The 13020-nt window shown below is 39.7% G+C and overlaps 1 protein-coding gene across 1 annotated transcript in view; it reads left to right on the top strand.

Annotated features, from left to right (window-relative positions):
• Positions 1 to 1546: 1546 nt before the first annotated feature.
• LOC134813414 (uncharacterized) overlaps positions 1547 to 13020 on the top strand; it is a 31658-nt gene continuing 20184 nt past the window's right edge. The window contains exons 1-2 of the mRNA XM_063821174.1: positions 1547 to 1631; positions 1834 to 1965. Coding sequence (XP_063677244.1) covers positions 1901 to 1965 — 65 coding nt within the window. The 5' untranslated portion in view covers positions 1547 to 1631; positions 1834 to 1900. The remainder of the gene's footprint in view (positions 1632 to 1833; positions 1966 to 13020) is intronic.

Raw genomic sequence — 13020 nt, 5'->3', positions numbered from 1 at the left:
CTAAAAAAGGGGAAATCCGGGAGTTTCCCCGGTAATAAAGTTTCCGATTTTTTCTAATTTTTCCCCTCATTCCGTTCCGGCTTTTCAATTTTTTGGGGGGGTTCTGGGCGGGGTTTTTCTTGCGACTTTTTCCCCAAACTTTTAAATTTCATTTTAAAATACATTTTTTCCTGCCCGGACGTTCTGCCCTCCCGGTCTGTTTATCGCTTCTTTTCCCGTTTTTCCCCTTTTTTGTTTTCATCTGATTATTTTCTGGCGGGGCGGAGGCACGGTTCAAGGGCGGCCCATTTTTTTCACTATGTCGCTGAGGAAATTTAAAAGCCCCTTTAAAACTTTTTGGGCTTTTGTTAAAACCCCTGGTTCAAATAAAGGGGAGGACGAAAATTCCAGCTTTCATAGTTTCCCAAATCCCTATGGGCCAATTCCCTGTGTTTGGGAAAATTTCCCCAGAGAAATCCTTTTAAAGTCCGTGGCGTGAAATACTTGGATTACGCTGGGGTTGGGTGATAAAAACAAAACAAACAAAACCCAAAGGGTTTAGGGGAAAACTGAAAAACGACACAAATTCTTTTAAACAAAACTTTAAAACGTTACCAAATGTTACTTTTTTTTTGCAGGGTTTCCAAAAAAACCTTGACCCCAATGAAAAAATTCCACCCACCACACCCCTTTCTGTCTACCTTGCGATTGGGACGGATCCAGCTGTTCACGGAAAATCCCTTTAAAAAACATTTCCCCCTTAGGGGCGGGCTACTGGCGTTGGGGGGAAAGGGGGTTTGTCTTCTTTGTTTAATTTTTCAAAGAACCCACCCCAGGAGCACCCGCGGGCGTTTTTCGGGAAAATTTTTTCGTTTTAAATCGTTTTTCCCCATTGATTTGCTGCAAGTTTTTGTTTGACTTTAAAACACGCAATGAAGAAAACATATCCACAGACCCCACAGCCCAAACCCCCGGGTTTCCCATAAAAGAATGACTTTTTTTTAATTCAAATTTGAAAAAACTCAAATGGCAATTTTTTCCCCTCGGGTTGGGGTTTTTGGGGGGTTTGTTGCTGTTGGCTTTTTATCTTTATCGGGGGAATCTATTTAAATTGGGGCCGAAACCCCAATTTGTTTTCAAATAGGGGAAAACTTTTCCTAACCCCATTTTTAAATTTAAACCCCCCAAAACCCCAATCTTCGAGTTTTAGTCGGTTGAGGGAAGAGGATAATTTTTTTCTTGTTTCGAAATCTATTTTTTTCTTGGATTTCTTTTTGGTTTGGGAATAAATTCTAAATTTTAAAAAAATTTCCCCCTTAAAATTCAAAAAAAACCCAGTCAAAACCATAAACAATTCGGGCAACCATTAAAAACCCTTTTATCCGAATAACCGATACTCTCGTAGAAGTGAAAATGAAACCACATGAAAGTGAAAGTGAAACTAACCTCCCTGTTTACAGGACACACGTGGTGGTACGGGTACACGTGCACAATAATGCTGGTCACAACTCTTAGCGCAATCCGTGCCTGGAGCATTGCTAAACCCCCAAAAATTACCCCCGCTCCCCCAAATTTGGGGACGGGTGGCTTTCTTTTGCGTGCTGGACATTTGGTTTTGTGTGGATTGGAGCCAGATATTTTGTTAATTGCAAGTGAGAAGAAACATTTTAGCTTTATTTATATTGGGCGTTTTATAGATTATGACATTATCCTTATCAAAGTTACAGTTGAATAATGATAACAGTAAGTGACAGGGAAGATTTGAAAGTGAAACTAAGTGAAAGTGAAAGTGAAACTAAGTGAAAGTGAAAGTGAAAGAGAAAGAGAAAGTGAAACTAACCTCCCTCTCTACAGGTGGTTATTACAGACGTTCTTCACCTACTCAGTACCACACTGTCCGACAAGCATAGCCTACAAACTAATGATATTCCCTATTGACGTGGTCCCTGTCTTCTGTGGAACAGTCTTCACTACCCTCTCTAACACGTACGTTACTTTTAGTTGCTAATATGTTGTTAATTAATTGTTATTTTAGTTGTTATAAACAGCTAGTGATAAGGAGGTGGCACGCCTTGGTTTTTTGTTTGAAACGAAACAAATTTTTTTTGACTGTGCAAAGCCATGTTTCAAAATACAGATTTTTAGAAAATATTTAAAATTAGTAAGAGGGTCGAACAAATATGAAGCTTAAGTCCAATCAACATCCGACTTCAATCATCCCTAGTGAAAATTGCAGCTACAGTCAACTTAAAACTTAAAAGAAAAAAAGAAAACAAATCCTTATTTATTCCTAGATCAAATAGCAGTTATATAAACTTAAAGTTCGATATGTCCTGATCCCAGATAATTTGAAGTTTTACTAAATTAAGTTTACTCTGTCTCTATAAATTATAAAGTTTATTCTATAAAGGTCACTATTGTTAATCTGAGTCGTTTACTTCAGTTCTACCTGGTATCCCCAGATTTTCCTCAGTCTTTGGATGGGTCTTAGATTTGGTCACTGACAGATATTACACGCTTCCGAGAAAAAACAGCCACTGCAAATGTTTAGCCGCAAAGTTCCACGAGCCCCCTGGGAATGCATTGTTAGATATATTTTAAAAATACCCAAATTTTTTTTGGGAAAATTTAAAAAAAAAATCAGTTCGAATATTAAAATTTAAACCCGGTAATTTTTCTTTTATACTTTTTAAAAAAAAATCAATTTCCGGGAAATTTTTATTAAACAGGCGAAACTACCGTTCATTCAAAGAAGAGTTCTCCCAAAAAAAAATGTGGAAATCACTGCGTTTTTTCCTCTTGCGGACACATTTTTTGGTTTGTTCCGGGAAACGGGAACTTTCGGGGCCTTTGGGGAGGTTTTCGGTTTTAAAAGGGAAAATTAACGTTTATTTAGTTTTGAAATTTAAAAATTTACCTTAAAAAAGTTTTTTTGGATTCTATTTGAACTTATATGCGGTTTTAAAAAATTAAGGAGCAGGAGGGCAGATAAGGGGGTGTTCCCGCCAGTTCTGCATTAACCCCAAGTTTTACGGGACTGCTCTCGAATTTTCTCCAACCCAAACGGTTCCAACGAAGCCGCTGAAAAAAAACCGTTTATTTTTTTTTCGTTTAAAAAGTAGACTACGAATTTTGGGCATTTCCCCTTTTTTTTACAAATTTTTTTTAAATGAAATGATCACCCCGGGGAAAAAAACCCGGGTCGACAAACCCCTTTTTTATTTTACTCACGCCTCGAGGGAAAAATGTACAGGAGCTGAGAACCGTCCTCTTGTTTTTGGGAGCCAAATCATTTGGGGGTAGGGTTTTCTTAGCAAATGCAGCAGCCTCCAATAATGGAAAGGGCCCCCCACAGCCCCTCAAAAACTCCCCAAACCCCACCCCTGCCAGGTATCATGCCAACGGAAACAGGCAACTCTTTCCCCGGAAAAACCCTTCCCCCTTTCCCCCGGGCCCTTTTAAATGATGATCGGTATGGAGAAGTATGCTATTGCCCCTCCCAACCCGCAAATAACGTGGGATCATCAAATTTATTTAAATTAGAAGGGTTTTTGAAAAGTTAATAAAAATTTTAAATAACTGAACCCCCAAAAACCCTAGATAATAATTTTTTCCGCCCCTCGTGGGGTACATTTTTAATGGGGATGGTTTTTTAAAAACCTTTAAATTTTTTTGACTCATAAATTTATCTAAAAAAATAATTCGAAATTTTTTAAACTTATGAAAGGTCAGAATTTTTTTACGGATACAGGATTTAAAAACCTTTAAATAAAAAATAAAATTTTTCTGAAGGCTTGAATGTTAGAAGGTGTATCTGGTGTTTATAAAGGGATTTACAAGGGGGGTTTTTTCAAAGGGATTACTTGGGGGGATTTGGGATTAAAGGGGGATTAAAGGTTTTTAGGTTTTGGTGTTAAAAGGTGATTACAAGGGGATTTTTTAAAGGGGAAACAAGAGATTTTTAGGTTTTTTTTTTTTCAAGTCGAACAAGGGGGAATAAAAGGTGATTACCGGGATTACAAAAATGTTTTTCTGGTTTATAATTTTTTTTCCTGGGCCCAAAAGGGAGTTAAAATTTAAGGAGTGCACCCCGCACCCGCCTAGTTTAAGGTTTTGAATAAAAAAAAACAAATGGGAACCCTATACCACTGTTTTTTTAAAGTCCCGGAATTCGCTTTTTTAAAATGTCCCGGGTTTCTAAAAAGAATTTTTCAGGTTAGGTTAGCATTTGGGAAAGGGGCCATGTCCCAATTTGGGTGTTATTTTTTTATTTTTTTAAATTTTCCCAAAAGCTGCTCGGATTTCTCTTTGTTTGACATTTTTTTTCTGGTTTTTTTTTTTTCCCAGGATGGGATTTTTCTGGACCGGGCTTTTGTTGTTTTCCCCCACTTTTTTTTATTTTTCCCCCACGATCAAGGGTTTAAACGTCAAATTTTTTGGGAGGTTGGCCTAATTGGAAAACTTTTCTTTGCTTTGGGGGCCTTTTCCGGGGTTCCCAACCTGTTTTCTTGAAATCGCCGATTTGGCTTTTGGGATGGGTCGCTTTTTTTAAAACCCCTCCTTCCAAATTTCCAAACCCTTTAACTTTTTAAAAAAGGGCACATTGTCCAAAAATTTTTTTTTATCCCGATCGATCCTTTACTCCAAAATTCCCGAAATTTCCCCTTTTTTGTTTGCTTTTCATTTTTCCCATGTCTTTAGGTGAATTTGGGACGAAAAAAACCGGGGTTTAGGCTAGGAATTTATTAAAGGGTTAGGGGCTTAAAAAGTTAAATTTAGGTTTTGGTTTGGAAATGGGTTTAAACCAAATTTAATTCGTCCCCAAAACCCAAATTTTTCCCGTTTGATCGGACTGGGGAACCCCATTTTTCGAAAAATCCCTAATTGAATTTTGACCCAAAAAATCGGTTTTTAAAATTTTAATGGGGAAACAAGCGAAAAAAACCCGGGTTAAGGGATAGCAAGGCTTTAAAAATTTTCAAATTGGGCTTGCAAAAAGATTTAGTTCCGATTTTGGTTTTTTCCCGATGTTTGCTCTCGTATCACCAATTTTTCGAAATTTTTTCCCTTTGTATTTTCCCCAAAAGGTCGGTTTTCTTTAATTTTTTTACCTTTGGGGAAACAGGGGCAGAAATCCGGGGTTTAGGTGTTTGCAACGGGTAAGATTTTCAAAAAAGATTTTTTGTTTTCCGTTTTGGATAAGAAGCTTGTGCCAAACCAGAAGGGGGGGAACCATAACCAGATCAACATGGACCCGGTTTTAAGGGTGGTTATGTTCAGGAAAAGAATCTAAAAACCCAATTTCTTCCGAAAAGGGGAAAAAAATTACCAAACCCCGAGGGGGGGTTTTTTGGTTTGGTTACTAAATTTTTCTCAAATTTTTGAGTCCCTGGGGTTTAAAATTTGTCCTTTTTTCTTTTAAAATAAAAAAAAATTAAATTTTTATCTTGATACAATTATTTCGGCCCTTTATTTACAATAAAATGCAGAAGAGGGGTTTGGGTCATGAAAATTTTTTGCTAGGGAAAAAGTTCCCTTAAAGGGAGATTGCCCAAAAAAAAACCCCCTAGGACTGCGTTTTCCTTCTTCCCAAGGTTCAAATGCCCCCCGTTCCCCGAAAAGTTTTTCTTTTAAAATTTTTTGCTAATTTAAAAAATATTTTTGATAGCTGTTAACTTTAAGGGCCCTTCAAGAATCAAGAATAAGGTTGAACAAGTAACAACAAAATAAAAACGCGAGCGTATATCATCGCAGGCTCAAAACATATTCAAATCAGGTTTTTTACCACAAAGCAGACTTATAGATCCTCCAACAAAATAAAGTGAGTTAAGAAGGCTCAATTCGCTTGGCTTGCAGATTTTGTCGAAATCAATCGCAAAGGTTGTCCGAGAAATATCCCATTTGAAATCTGCTCCGTAAATCATAGCATTGTCACAGATGGTCGCTATATCATAGAATTTACTATCAACTGAAAATGTAAACACGGTTTAAATAGGTTTATCATCCCTGAAATTGTATTCAATCGGAATGAAATTAAAATAATTAATAAAACGAACATTACCGCACACATATTACCGATATAAGTAAGCCAAGCATTCACGACATTAAACAGACTTAAAGTTAAAGCTTCAAAGTTAAATGCATAGTGGGTTAAAAATTTGAAAAAAGAAAAACTTACCTTCATTCAATTCCGACGTGAAATTGCTTTTCAGAGTTTGGCACTTCTGAGAAATACACCTGTATTCCTCATTAGGAATGAAGCCGGTAAACTGAACCATGAAGGCGAAAAACGTGCCCACATACGAACATGACATTGCGCACGTGGCAACAACAAACATTAGGAAATTGGGCGACTTTCCTATTCTGTTTATCACAGAATCAACTGTTTCAGTGGTTTCATGCTTTCCCGATTCACCCATCTTGTGTTTAACTCGTCACCTAAACACCTAGCAGAATAAACGGCAAGTTTGTGTTAAAATATCAGTATCTAAGAACGGTTAATGTGCACACCTGTTATTGATAGGGGCGATATTTATTGAAACAAGGACCCAGTGCTGAATCGCCATTGGTATGGTGCTAATCGCCAGCACCTACCGGTGAACTATAATCCAGCCACTGAATGGCTGTAATCAAGTTAAGTTTATGGCTGTAAACAAATTAAGTTAGCCGAATATTGTCCGACAGCAAGACACTTTTCTTCTTGTAATGTCTTGATTTAAATGATATTATACGATAAATTTCATTAACATTTTTCTAATTAAACTACAAAAAATCACTCTACTCGAAGTTAAGCGCTTTGGAGAGAGAGAAATGAGAGGATCATGACGTCATCACCTCTCCGAGTAGGATTGTTGAAACATTTGAAAAATGGCGACTATCTAACGGTTTCCTGATCGGGTTATGGGCAGAAGGCAGACTACAGTTGAAATCTAGTACTATGAATCAATGTGATTCGTACGTGAATGGATTGTGTCTCATACGGGATTGGGTTGTGTGGTATTTTTCAAAGATACAGAGAAATCCAGACCTATATCGGCCAGTTGATTATCATGATTAACTTAAGTCATGAGTCATAATTAACTTATGCGTCATTATTAATGGTGTCCGTTTTCATATCCTATTTTCGTTAATTAAAGTGGTTTCAATCGAAAAGAGAGAACCGGTCATTAAATATTAAGAAGTGTGAGAATTGTTATCTCAAATGGTGAGGGTTACATTTCAAAACTGGTCAAACATCAAACGATCTCGGTAAAATTTGTGCTAGAGGCAACGTCTAGCTATATTTTAGCAACCCTAGTGTATAGTAGAGGGTTGCTAGAGGCAACGTCTAGCTATATTGTAGCAACCCTGTTGTATAGTACAGGGTTGCTAGAGGCACCGTCTAGCTATATTGTAGCAACCCTGTTGTATAGTATAGGGTTGCTAGAGGCAACGTCTAGCTACATTGTAGCAACCCTGTTGTATAGTATAGGGTTGCTAGCGGCAACGTCTAGCTATATTTTAGCAACCCTGTTGTATAGTATAGGGTTGCTAGAGGCAACGTCTAGCTATATTGTAGCAACCCTGTTGTATAGTATAGGGTTGCTAGAGGCAATGTCTAGCTATATTGTAGCAACCCTGTTGTATAGTACAGGGTTGCTAGTGGCAACGTCTAGCTATATTGTAGCAACCCTGTTGTATAGTATAGGGTTGCTAGAGGCAATGTCTAGCTATATTGTAGCAACCCTGTTGTATAGTATAGGGTTGCTAGAGGCAATGTCTAGCTATATTGTAGCAACCCTGTTGTATAGTAGAGGGTTGCTAGAGGCAACGTCTAGCTATATTGTAGCAACACTGTTGTATAGTACAGGGTTGCTAGAGGCACCGTCTAGCTATATTTTAGCAACCCTGTTGTATAGTAGAGGGTTGCTAGAGGCAACGTCTAGCTATATTGTAGCAACCCTGTTGTATAGTATAGGGTTGCTAGAGGCAATGTCTAGCTATATTGTAGCAACCCTGTTGTATAGTATAGGGTTGCTAGAGGCAATGTCTAGCTATATTGTAGCAACCCTGGTGTATAGTATAGGGTTGCTAAAGGCAACGTCTAGCTATATTGTAGCAACCCTGTTGTATAGTAGAGGGTTGCTAGAGGCAAACAGGAATTAAACAGGAATTAAACAGGAATTAAACAAAATTGGGTCAAACGGCAGATGCCGTGTCTGACCAATATAGGAATAGAAGGTTCAATATTCAAAACTACCCCAATGTAACAAATAACCAAACAAGGTGGTAAAAGTAGATAGCCATGTAAAAGAATATAGCACAGATAGCACAGTCGTATGCAGAAAAAACTCAGCCAAGAGCACTCAACAATGACAATGAAAGTATCATACAATGTCCACACACTTATCAAAATATACAAAACACGACATTCATTCAGTATTTTTCTTCGGGAACCTCCGTTCATCGACCTTATTTAAAAACCGTCCAATGTCTCTAATAGTTGTTGAGTCGTCGAAGATTTCTCCCGGTTCTTCTCTCATTACTAACAGGTCCCTCGTTCGTTGATGCAGGTTTTTGCGTAGGTCTTCGTATAGGGGGCATTCGTAGAGGATGTGATGCTCATCTTCTATCACTGGATAGGCCCCTGGTAGCTCATAGAGAAGATCTAACAAGTCATCGTCACTTGAGCAGCAATGTCTGCAGGCCCGATGTTTTATGTTAAACCGCTTTTTGCCGTAGCGACCAGTTTCAACGTTAAAGCGGTGGGAGCTGCTTCTGAGTTGCGCGATCTTCTTTGAGCAGTTAGGTTTAAGATCAAGGGCTAGATACGTCTCTTGAGCAAACTTTCTCTTCACTAAGTTGTAGAATGATAGTTTTCTGTTAGATGTCCTTTCTGTTTCCCATGAGTTTATAAACCACTTTTGCAAACTCTTTCTTATCTGGCTTGGTCTTAATCCTTGGTTTCTCTCTGATGCCTCGATGGTTTCTTGCATCTGCTCGAGAGTGGAGAACCAGCTCAGGTTTAGGGTCGCCTGCTCTTCGAAAGCGTGTCTAGCAATGCAGTCACGACCGTCTACAACCATTTGTTCAAGTCTTTCTTTGTAGTTGAACACTTGCTTTGATAGCGTGATGCCTAGTGGATGCCTGCCTGTGTCACCCCATATCGCAGCATTGGATGTTGACTTCCTCACCCCTAAGGTCCATTTCAAAAGAGACAGATGAAAGTTCTCTAGAGGGTCCCTGGCAATGAGTGTACACACGTTTCCTGTTTCTGGTGTGGTGCTCGTGTTTGTGGGGAAGTTGCGGAACAGAGCTGTGCTCGGCAGCCACACTTGGCAACCATACGACACCACGGGTACAATAAGTGTATCATATAGCTTGAACAGTATAGATTTCCTGATGTGGCGGGTATCAATGTAGCTTTTCAAAGAAAAATAACTTCTTAATGCTTTTTGCCTCAGCTTTTGTTGTGTTAGCTTAAGTGATCCGCTCAGAGTAAATGTAATGCCAAGGTAACAGTACTCTCTCCCGGAGGGGATCTGTTGTTCTCCCAGTTTGAACTCATGACTTTCCTTCAGATGCCTTCCTGTTGGGTTAAACACAAGGACTGAAGTTTTTCCAATGTTTACTGTCAGGCCCCATTCTGAGCAGTAGTTGTTTAGGACATCAAGCATTTGTTGAAGACTGTGTTTGTTGAGGGCTAGAAGGACAAGGTCGTCTGCCCATAGCAGATGAGTTATATCTGTATCATTTAGGACAGGGACTTTCACTCCTTCGATGTTGTTGAGATCATGTGAAAGCTGGTGGACAAAGCATTTAAACAGTTCAGGGGACATGGGGTGTCCTTGCTCGGTACCACATAATATGTCGATCTTCTGTGACAGCTTGTCTAGTAGCTTCACTTTGGCTGAGGAGTTTGAGTACATGAACTTAATGCACTCAAAGAATCTCCCTTGAATACCCATTTTCCACAACTTGTATAGGAGTGCCTCACGACAGATGGAATCAAACGCTTTGGCATAATCGACAAAGCATGTGTATAGCCTTTGGCGTTTCTTGGTGACATACTTTTCCACGCAGGTTGAAAGTGTGAAAATGTGGTCTGCTGTCTGTGCGTCTTTACAGAAACCTAGTTGGTTGGCTGTATCAGGATCACATTGATCACGGAATGATATCAATCTTTTCAGCAATATGCTTGCAAAGAGCTTTCCGAGATTGCTCGCTACAGCGATGGCTCTGTAGTTGTTTGGATCATAGATATCACCTTTTTTGTGTAGTGGTGTAACTACTGATGAAGTCCATGGGTAAATTGATAGGCTTAGGCAGTGGTTGAAGAGGTTGAGGACTGCTTTGAGCATGGATCGTGTTGAGGCTTTGAAGAATTCATTAGAAATTAGATCTTCGGAAACTGCCTTTCCTTTTTTAGTGGCCTTAATGCAAGCACACAGCTCTTCCATCTTTATATCTTGATCCAAAAGCTTGGTCAGGTCGTCACAAATGTTGTTTTTCTGCATCTTTGACTGTAGCTCTGCGATCTTAGAGTCTTTGATGTTCTTTTTGCCGTAAAGTTCACTGAAGAACTTGCAAAAGTTGATCATATCGAAGGCATCAAGACTGGTTGCAGGCGATTTTGTATTTTTAAGAGCTTTGAAGGATTTCCAGCAGATGTTGTTCCCTGTTTCTATGTCCTTGCAAAGCTTCTCAAAGAATTCTGATCGCTTATGTCTGATCATCTTTCTATATTGTCGCCGTGTGTCGTAATAAGAGTCCCTGAGGAGCTTGTCCAATGGGGATCTTCCATACTTTTTTGCTAGAATGTTGAGTGTCCTCTTAAGACGGATACATTCACTGTCAAACCATGCCATTTTTGGCTTCATTCGACTCTTCTTTTTGGTGCTACCATATTTATTATGTCTCGGCCCTTTCTGACGACTTGAGGCGTTTTTTCGGGGCATCACTTGTTCAGCAACCTGATGATACAGCTCAACAATTTGGTTGTTAAGGTTAAGAACGTCTTGAGGGGTTTTGCATGAACTTGTAGCCAGAGTTTCCGTCTTTTCCTTTATACTAGGGTCACCCATAGCTAGCAAGAATTTGAGCTCAGCATTATCCTCACATGGCCATTTGTACTTCCTGGGCGCGTCCTCGAGGTCACGCAGTATTTCTTCTGAAAGGGTTATGTTGTGTCTCAGGCTAAGAGTTGTGACAGAGGGTTTGTGATCGGAGAATTTGTTCAAATCAAGGACTCTAAAACTCTTAACGATCGCTTTTATGTCAGCTCCTACAGCAACATAGTCTACAACGCTAGCTCCGCCATAATTCACCGATGTGAATTCCCCTAAGGAATCGCCAAGTACGCTGCCGTTTAGGATGGTTAGATTTGCACAGGCCAGAAAGTCAAGGAGTAACTTTCCTCTAGGATTAACCATCTGGTCCTTGCTAGAACGATCATTGAGACAGGGGTGGCTGCGTTGGCTAAATGGGTTTGCAGCAGATAATGCTTCATTATCTTCCTCGATGGTGTTGTTCAAGGTTGCGGTCCTTGCATTGAAATCACCTGCTAGTATCACCTTCCTACCGTTTTGAATACTATTCATGGTGAAGTCAAGTAAGTTGTCTAGAGTTGAAGCATCGTCATCGGATGTACTTTTGCTTGATTTCAATCTCTTCTTGTAGGAAGAGTGCTCAGGTGAGTCGTATAAGTTGATGATAACTAGTTCATCGACAGCACTCTCACTTCCTAGTTTTAATCTTACTGATTGGATGTCACTACAATTGGATGTTATTTCTTTGATATCCTTGGCAATAGACCTGTGGACACCAATGCAAAGTCCTCCTGAGCGACTGTTTGGTCTGTTAGCATTAAAACATTTGTAGTCTGGAACAAATATTTTACTCTTGGTTTCCTGAAGACAGAAAATGGGACAAGAAGTGACAATGGCAGCAAATTCAGTATCATCAATTTTCCTGCCTTCTTTCCCGTTTGAAGCATCGTGTATGTTCCACGAAAGGATTTTCAATGTCTCCCTGTTGTGGGAAGGCAATCTGATCAGGACATCAGTTGTTTTGGGACTATCCATTATGGTTTTTCTTCTGTTGAGGTTTGATTGAGTTTTTAGTCCCTCTTGATAGCTCAATGTCGAGAGATCTAAATAGTCCGTCACGGAGATGAAGCCACAATTTCCGAGCCCCTCGTTCATCGAGACCCAACAAGACTCCATGTGGTCCTACGCTGCGCTGGATGAATCCTCCGAGATTGTCATTGTTTTGCGTGCATATTTTTATGTCTAGGCTAGCATTATTCTTGGATTTGACGTATTCGCTCAGTTCAGAGTTTATCTGTCTTATGGTACTGCTGACTTGTGGATAGCCGGGGAGTGGAATAATCTACGAAACACATATCTTTGTTGAGGTTGCTTTTGTTAGGTCATCCAAGATTTTCTTCATACCATCTAGTATCGTGTTTCCTGGCGTATTCATCAGAACATCAAGTTGCCCTAGATGGATATAAATGGCTTCAGGGTTGATTTCTGAGACTTTTTTGACTAAGTTTTGGTCCCTGCTAGCTGATACGGCAGTATCATATTCTATCCTCTTGACATCAAAACGTTTCGTGAATCTTGATTCGTCGAAGGTATTGAAGTGTGCGTCGTGAATGACTACACATTTCCGGGTGTGCCAATGTTGAGGATTGAAGTTGTCACGACGGTACGTTTCACGGTTAACAGGGGTGCCATCACTGTTATTTTTGCTTTGTTTATTGGCACCAGCAGTTGTCGTGCTTTTAGTGGTTCCCTCGGACAAAAAGGTGACTGGGTCTTCAGCCTTTTGACTCGGCATATTCTCTTTCTTTCCTTTGTGTGGTGCCGTGCGTTTTTTGTCGTTTGGTCTTGTAAGGGGGCTGGGGGTCCTCGGGGGTTTTGTTGGCGGCATCGTTTTGGTGTTTCGGTTCAAAACTATTAGCGCGAGGTTTGTTAGCAGACTGGATGTTACCTTCTTGACCTGCTGTGTTGATTTTAGGCAGATCTTTGAAACACGCTGTAATCTCTCGGCTGATAA

This window comes from Bolinopsis microptera, chromosome 3, assembly GCF_026151205.1.
Source record: "Bolinopsis microptera isolate Bmic1 chromosome 3, MBARI_Bmic_1.0, whole genome shotgun sequence".
Taxonomy (NCBI): Eukaryota; Metazoa; Ctenophora; class Tentaculata; order Lobata; family Bolinopsidae; genus Bolinopsis; species Bolinopsis microptera.
This window is presented reverse-complemented; position numbering and strand designations above follow the sequence as displayed.